The sequence below is a fragment of the Eurytemora carolleeae genome, unplaced genomic scaffold (assembly GCF_000591075.1).
Source record: "Eurytemora carolleeae unplaced genomic scaffold, Eaff_2.0 scaffold584, whole genome shotgun sequence".
Lineage (NCBI taxonomy): Eukaryota > Metazoa > Arthropoda > Copepoda > Calanoida > Temoridae > Eurytemora > Eurytemora carolleeae.
In genome coordinates, this window is record NW_019396595.1 from 92870 (window position 1) to 102060 (window position 9191).

Consider the following 9191-nt stretch of genomic DNA (forward strand, 5'->3'; position numbering starts at 1 on the left):
ATGAAGTGGAGAAGGGTGGAGATTTATATTACAAATTAAAAGAAGTAGAGAAGGGTGGACAAGTAAATTTAAAATTAAATAAAGTAGAGAAGAGTGGACATGTACATTATAAATAAAATGAGGTAGAGAAGGGTGGACATGTACATTACAAATCAAATAAAGTAGAGAAGGGTGGACATGTACATTACAAATTATATGAAGTAGATAAGGGTGGACATGTACATAACAAATTAAATGAAGTGGAGAAGGGTGGAGATGTACATTACAAATTAAAAAAAGTAGAGACAGGTGGACATGTACATAACAAATTAAATGAACTGGAGAAGGGTGGACATTTACATTACAAATTAAATAAAGTAGAGAAGGGTGGACATGTACATTACAAATTAAATGAAGTGGAGAAGGGTGGACATGCACATTACAAATCAAATGAAGTAGAGACGGGTGGACATGTACATTACAAATAAAATGAAGTAGAGAAGGGTCGACATGTACATTACAAATTAAATGAAGTAGAGAAGGGTGGACATGTACATTACAAATAAAATGAAGTAGAGAAGGGTGGACATGTACATTACAAATTAAATGAAGTAGAGAAGGGTGGACATGTACATTACAAATTAAATGAAGTGGAGAAGGGTGGACATGTACAGTACAAATTAAATGAAGGGAACCAGTATTTTTTTTTCCTACAAATTATGCGGTCTTCTCAGTTACAAATCCGATTTCATAAAAAAAAATTTTATTAATTTTATTAAAATAAACATGAGTGACCAAAATGAATACGCTGACTTTCACTTGGAAATAAAAAGATGTTCATTTTTCTAAATAAGTTGTGATATTTTAGGGTCTTTGGAATATTGTTTCGTTTTACTTCTGTTAACACAAAAAATAAGAATTCTAAATATCATTTGAACGCATCTGATAATTAACAAATCACATCTTTCTAATATTTTGTGAGTACTAATATATGTATATCAGGACTAAAAGGGTACCAAGGTGAATGACCAATGGCCCTTTGTAGAATAAAGAACTAAATCTACGTAATATAATTCATGGTTAAAATTATTAAAATAATTCATTGTGAGACTGTTTATGTATTTTCAAGTGACCTTGTATTGTAGAGTGGATGTCTGATTTACCACGACAACAATAAAACCTTTCTGTTAAAACTTTGTATTTAATATTGCTTTTTCGTGTTTAACATACAGCTAGAGCGTCCCATATCCAAAGAGAATATAATATATATTAGAGTAGAATTCACTAAAAAAAGTGTATAACGGCCATTTTGTTGTACTGTTTCCATACTGCAGGTGTAATTCACATATTTGAGCTATAAAACCTTTTGGGCCGTGGACCATCATTTTATAAAAAAAATATAAAATTAATGTTAAAAGAAAACCAAATTATGACATAGGCTGGTTTCATCATTGACCAATTATCATTTCACATAGACTCTATGCCTTTCACTTTACAAACGATGATTTTCCGTTTAACTAAAAATAAAATGATGTTTTTATTTAATTCACATTTCATTTTATAAAGTTTATTCAACAGCTTTAAAAAATTTGAAATTGAAATGGGTAGTCAAGGAAACATACTGTATTAATGTACTCTACTGCATATAATTTGTGAACATTTACATGATTTGTACACTTGTACACAATATTCTATTCTCTAATCCCATATCATATTGGATATATGATTATCTCCCAAGATTTAACAATATAAGCACATAATACACGAAAAACCTTGTCTTTTCTGGATCCAAAATTTTATATTATGCTTACACAATTTTTTTAAATGATTAATTCTTTTCAAATTTTCCGATTGTAACGAAAATCACTAATAAAACGATCTGAAATGATATGGGACACTCGTATAAAATTACTTAATTTCTGGAACTCCCGAAAATGTATGTTTTTATTCGTATTTTATTTATTCCTGTTAGACATTTTCAGAAAAGGGGATTTTAAAAGAGCTATCACACAGTTGTTAGTCAGGTTTCCGCAGTCGATGGATGGTACCGTAGTGAATCGGAAATTTTACTCTATAAATGAAATATCCCTTAAAATTACATGTAAAGTCCCGTTAATTATAGAATAAAACGTCATAGTGAAGAATTTACAGTTTACACTCACTAACCATTTAATCCAGATTTTAAATATAATTATAGCTGTGTGTTAGCGCAATTCATCTTTTCTCATTGACGCACAGAAACCAGTATAATCCGACTAAGACTCCAGATGGAATTAACTTGTCCGTTATTTGGTAGATTGTATACTCATTAAAGCGTAATTACAAGTGACCCGCCATACAAAGATTGCAACGAGCAATTTACAATTGTAACCTTAAAAACTTTGCCATGACTGATCATTCAATTATGAATTGTATATCAATGTTTATAATTTTGAAAAATTATTGTTTTCAATTGTAATTAAATATATTTTTTAACTAAAAAACGACCTTGTCTTCCACATTGTTAATCAGAGAAAGGTTTAAAAGTTGCTGATGTAAATTTGACATTTTTGCATGGATGGCACCTTAAAATCACGTTCACAGTTTCTTGACAGACAATTTAAATCTACATAAAATTTAAAAATTAAAAAACACAATTTCTAATTTTTAAAAATAAATTAAAATTTTACCATTTTTTACGAGAAAGATATTCTTAAGATGTCCAAATTCTCACCTTTAGGGGGTAAGAGTGGATTAGGAGAGTCCCCTGAAAGCATCCTGTTAGTTGGAGACTCCTGAATAATAGTTCCAGAACTCCAACCAGTGAGAGTACTCCTACTCCTTCGTAGTCTACCAGGAGTATCATCAGACCCACCTCCTACACTGTGGCGGCGCTCCTAGAAGACAATTTAAAAAAGTGACTGTAAGCGTAATTTCAAGTGACCCTCCATGCAAAGATGACAATGCCAAATTTATAACGGTACCCTTAAAACCTTCTACTGATCAATCAAGTATGAATTATAACTCATTTTTGTTTTTGAAAACTGTTAATTTTGATTTGTAGTTTCTCTGCAAAAAGTGACTTTCGCATTTCTTGTTATCAAGAAAGACTGGAAAACGATGTTATCTTCCACAGGTTTGATCAGATTATGGTTTCAAGGGTGCTGTTGTGAATCGGGCATTGTCCTTTTGCATGGAGGGTTACTTGAAATTACACTTATAGACTTCTGTCCCATTATATAGTAGATTCTATGTTAGCTACAGATATTAAATGCTTTAAATAATGTTTGAATAGCTTTTGTAGACCACAACAAAGTTTCGAATTGTTATCTATCTATACAATCTAGCAATCTAAACAAATTTTGCGTGAAACATAATATGATATACAATCATATTCCTTTAGACCAAGAATGGAAATAACCCATTCTTCATGAATTACTTAAAGTTAAAGAAGATAATTTTGTTCTAAATAACTTTGATGATAATGAGATCGCAACCATGATCAACTTTTTATGTTCCGACTAGAAACTATATTTATATATTATACTTTATTCTTGTTTTTGTCTTAATATATTCTACCATTTTACCTTTGAGTACGAAATAAATCTATAATAATAGTAATAATAAATATACTTTTCCTGTTTGTCTGTTTATTTATTTGTATTTAATAAACTTCCTAACGGCTAAACCGATCGGGTCCAAATTTTGTATGGGACCTCACATAACCCCAGGGAAGGTTTATGGATTATTCAAAATTTCAAAAATTAACCTCCACCAAAATTCACGGAGTAATTAAAAGGATCTCTTCATCGAAACATAGGTACTAAAGGAACAGGCCAAAAATCCAAGAATCAGAGCTATTAGAGGGACACATTATCAGCCGTCTTAATTGACCCGGAGCTAAAAAATAAACAAATAGTAACCAATAAATAAATACCCAACCATAGGAAATTGAGTTAGTAAAAGAAAGGAAATGTATAATTTTCTTTCTTACGAGATAAAAAACCCTTTCAAATTTTGAATTTTAATGGCAAGTCTTACAAAATGAAAAGATTAAATAAAGGGAGCGTAGTCGTGATTCTAATTGATTATCCATGTAAAGAGTGGCACTGCCGAATCTCAACTGTACCCCAGAAATCTTGCAAATTTGATCAATTTGGAAGAAAACGAAAAATGTTCAATTCTGATAATTTGAGGTTTCTCAAAAAATTACAATTAGCCACTTTTGAAGAGAACTCACAAATGAAAATAATCAGTTTCATGGATGTCTATTTTATACCTAATCAGACAAAGCTTTTGTGTATCTACTAATCGATGGTCACTTTAATTTACGTTTACAGTCCCTTTAAAGGGACTGCCTACTGAAATTACGTTTACACATCCTGTAAAGGGACTGACTACCGAATTTACGTTTACATGTCTCTTTAAAGGGACTGACTACTGAAATTACGTTTACATATTATTTAAAGGGACTGACTACCAAATTTACGTTTACATTCTCTTTAAAGGGACTGACTACCGAATTTACGTTTACATTCTCATTAAAGGGACTGACTACTGTATTTACGTTCACATTCTCTTTAAAGGGACTGGCTTCTGAATTTACGTTTATATTCACTTTAAAGGGACTGACTACTGAATTTACTTGTTCAGTCCCTTTAAAGGTACTGAATACTGTATTTACGTTAACAGTCTCTTTAAAGGGACTGATTATTGAATATACGTTTACAGTCCCTTTAAAGGGACTGACAACTAAATTTACGTTTACAGTCCCTTTAAAGGGACTGACTACACTGAATCTACGTTTACAGTCCATTTAAAGGGGCTGATTAGTTAATTTACGTTTACAGTCCTTTTAAAGGGACTGACAACTGAATTATTGGTTACAGTCCATTTAAAGGGGCTGATTAATTAATTTACGTTTACAGTCCCTTTAAAGGGACTGACAACTGAATTATCGGTTACAGTCCATTTAAAGGGGCAGATTAGTTAATTTACGTTTACAGTCCTTTTAAAGGGACTGACAACTGAATTTTCGCTTACAGTCCCTTTAAAGGGACTGATTACACTGAATTTACGTTTACAGTCCCTTTAAAGGACTGACTACTGAATTTACGTTTACAGTCCCATTAAAGGGACTGACTACTGAATTTACGTTTACAGTCCCTTTAAAGGGACTGACTACTGAATTTACGTTTACAGTCCCTTTACAGGGACTGACTACTGAACTTACGTTTACAGTCCCTTTATAGGGACTGAATACTGACCAGTAACCTCCTATCAATAAGGTGAAAAAATACTGACTACTGAATTTACTTTTACAGTCCCTTTATAGAGACTGACTACTGACCAGTAACCTGCTATCAAAAAGGTGAAATACTAAACTCCTTTACCTTGAACGAGTGTGATCCTTCCTTGAGAAATCCGTCTCCATTGAATGTATTTAATCGATCCCTATTGAAAGATTTTTTTTAGGAAAATAATACTGTTAACTTTATCGACCACTGATTAAGTCCCATGTAGATCTAGCATGATATTGGCGCACTTGGCAACACGGGCAAATATTTTCTAAATTTGTTTGAAATCCTTTATCAGCTTGTCAATCAAGGAATAGATAAGAATCATCTGCTCTCCTTGTCATAATTTCCTAAAATTACAGTTCTTTTTTCATCAACTAATAATTTAAGATGTTAATCCATTCATTATTGTAAAAAAAACATATCTGAAATCGTTTACACCCAAAAGTCACATCCTTTGAATTACAATCATCCAGGGGTCCATATAATTCCTTTTTCAATCCCATTTGGGATTGACAAATTTTTAAGAAATGGGGGCAAATTTATTTTTTAATTGGGGGCAAATGTGTTAGTGGAATTTGAAAAATGTTTTTTAATCGGGGGCATTTTTTGTAATTGGGGGCAAAAAATTATTTTGGGATCGAGAAAATCAGCTATTTTGGGAATTATATGGACCGCAGGGGTCCATATAATTCCCTAAATCATCTCCCTTTTTTGCCGACTAATCTCTTATCCTTCTGAAACCTTTTTTAATTTACCCTTTCTTCAGACTATGGTTCCATAATTTTGAAACTTGTTAAAATCCCGTCAAATTAAAAAAAAATCTTATTCCTTGATTTAGGCTGAAGAGAGCGGCGAGCCAGATCACTGTTCGTAAGCGTCACTCTGGCCGGCAAAAAGCTCGATGACGACCGACGAATTTTTTCGTCAGAGCCCAGGGTACACGAGTCGAGGGTTTGGATGCCAGGACAAACTTTCAAACCATTTTCCGGCATTTTAACAACCTGAGCTTCTCACCGAAATAACTATAATAAATAAATTATCGTCACTTGTTAGTTTTCATTTTCACCAGAAAAACAAATCTGAAATAAAAAAGTACATATTTGTCAAATTATATATATCAGACAATTTTTGAAAATTTAAGATATTAAAAACAAGGGCAAATTATTCATTTGCTCTATTTTGATCTGCAATTACCACATATCCTTGATAAGCAGAAATTAGCTGTAATAGTTTAAACATATAAAAATTGCGTTTTTATGGAAAAATACAATATTCTTTACAAATAAACAAATCTTCGAGTAATATGAAAATAAACAATAATATTGCTGTGGTTTAGCCCAAAGCGCGTTACAAAGCATACATCAATTTCAAAGGTGATTCAATAACGTATAATTTATAACATTAATTGATTTACTTAAATACTTTAACTTAAAAAAGTACAGCTTGAAATGATGATTGATCAATAGATAAGAACCAGATACGTCCTAGTTTAAATCAATACAAGCAGCAGCTCAGTAGTCGAATCTCGACATTATGTATTCTAGAATTCCCCCCCCCCCCCCACATTATGTAAAAAGCAGGGGCGTAGCCAGTGAGTAAGCAGGAAACAGTGCCCCTCCCCCCCAACCCTTGAATTTTTAATTTGTTTTTAAATCTTAAATTTACTTTTTATAGAGTAAATATATTAGAATATATAAAAAGTATATAGTACAACAGCCTCCCCCCCCCCTTATAAGAATCAATTTGACTTGAAAGGTTTAAATAACCAATGTTCTCATCAAAAGATGAATGCAACTCAATTATAAATAATAAAAGCACATTTTTTCTAGGAAATAATACAATTAAATCTGATAACTCAGCGTTGAGTATAACAAATAGTACAAATATAAAGTTCTAAGAATTTAATTAATTGAAAATGAGTAAACTTAAAATAAAGTAACAACCATGGATATATAATAGAATGAATGGGTCATTCCAGAACAAAAGGGGGTAAGTTTATAAATATGATGATCAGATATCGCTAAAATTTTGCTCACAGATTAATGTTTGAAAAAAATTATATATTTCATTAAAATTTTTTAAGGTCTTCGGACTCGATGTTGAAGGGTACGAAAAAAAATGAAAATTTGAATTTTTTTTTAAATCCTGCAAACTTTTAGCTTACTTAAGAGTCAAAATTCATTTAATACATTCTGTATTAGTTTCCAAAAAAAGCAGGGCTATCGGACTCCTTCGGTATGTTAGGGGGCCTCAATATTCATTAAGACCAAATAATCTCAAAAATCATAAAATCATCAATTTGTTACTTTGTTCATGCATGCCTTATCATAAATGCCAAATAAAAGGTTTTTTGGCTCTAGGAATCCATTTTTAAGGTAAAAATCTTTTTAGTCACTCTGAGGTGATATCTTATTCGTATGATTTTTGCCTTAGAAATTCGTTTGAGGTCAAATATCAAACAATATCATACCGGCTTCAAAAAATACAAAAAAAAACTCCAAATGTTTATGTGTCCACTCCACATGTGGGATGTGATACGTCTTAAATATGCTTTTTTTTCAAGAATGAAAATTGTCAGAACGAAACCTTAAGTAAACATTCCTATGCAGAATCATATATGAACCCGGCAACTGTCATATTTCAAAAGTTTTCGGTCTTGTTTACAGTCTCATCCTTTGTGGGTAACCCTGTATCTTGTATCTTGGTAACCTGAAATGGTAAAATGAAGGGTCAAGCATTTATCCCCGAGTTTTAAGCGCCCAAATTAGATATCGAGATCAAGCGTTTTAGACTAACGATGGTTCTCACATAAGTTCCGAATTTTGATCAGATATTCATATTTCTTCAACTTATTGAACATCATTGCTTTGCAACTATTCAATTCATTTTGTATGTTTAAATAATATTGTTTATTGATAAAGCCATGTGAAACTGCCTTTTGATATTGATAATTTATATGATATCAACGTCACACGATCTAAGCGGGAGGACCATTGCTAATGGTTAGCTTATATTTTTATCCGATAAAAGTCATAATGGGTAAACTTACATTAAGATGACTGGATGGTCAGAAATAAAAGACCTTCACATACAAATTTCGAATTTAAAAAAAAAGCTTGTACACCCGCTAATGAAACCAGGAAAATCAACAAAGTTGTAAAATAGTACCGTACCATAACCCAATTCCCTTCTAATCCCTCGATACCATGCCGAATCCTCACCTTTTGACCCGCCCCTTCCAGTATCCTGCACAGACTAGCTGTGGGTCAACCACTACAATAATTATAGTATTTTAGTCACGCTGTAATTTAAAAACCCAATAAAAACAAATGTCAAGACGTATTTTACTTTACATTAACAATTAAGCTAATAGAATACTGGAAGAACTGGAAAGACGTAAATTAGTATCTCATATTAACTCTGTTATCTCGTTAATTGGAATTTGTTGAATACATTTCTGAGACCATCTCTGTAAATTAACTAATCTCTTGTTTCCGTGTTTTCGGCTCAGTGTCTTAACTCTCACTAGGTACTAGACTATACCAGCCAGCTTCAGAATTCAATAAATAAACATGTGCATTGTGCATCTAACAGAATAGGGGGGGGAGGGGTGGGGCAAGTAAAACATTTGTGCATTATCATTTGGTTCAATCTCAAAATTAACTGAGATATGAAGTTTTTTTTAGGCACAAATTTTTAATAATTTGCCATTGCATGACTTTGCCGGAACTTGAAACCGGTTTGAGTAAAAAACGGAATTGAGGTTTTGTATGAAGTTTGTTCACAAGAGGAGTTAAGTCAATCTCATATATTATATGCAGTTAGTATCATTCTCAGCCCCACCCCCCACTCCCTCCATCCCACCCCACTAATGAAGGTATAGGGAAGGAATCATATATGAGATGGAAAAAAGAGATCATTTCTGAGGGGATC

At 32.2% G+C, this 9191-nt stretch overlaps 1 protein-coding gene across 1 annotated transcript in view; it reads right to left on the reverse strand.

Annotated features, from left to right (window-relative positions):
* Positions 1–6342, reverse strand: part of LOC111706053 (ABC transporter G family member 20) — a 45336-nt gene extending 38994 nt beyond the window's left edge. The window contains exons 1-3 of the mRNA XM_023478806.1: positions 6087–6342; positions 5352–5412; positions 2693–2855 (exon numbers count right to left, since the gene is read on the reverse strand). Of these exons, the coding sequence (XP_023334574.1) occupies positions 2693–2855; positions 5352–5412; positions 6087–6250 (388 nt within the window). The 5' untranslated portion in view covers positions 6251–6342. The remainder of the gene's footprint in view (positions 1–2692; positions 2856–5351; positions 5413–6086) is intronic.
* Positions 6343–9191: the final 2849 nt, after the last annotated feature.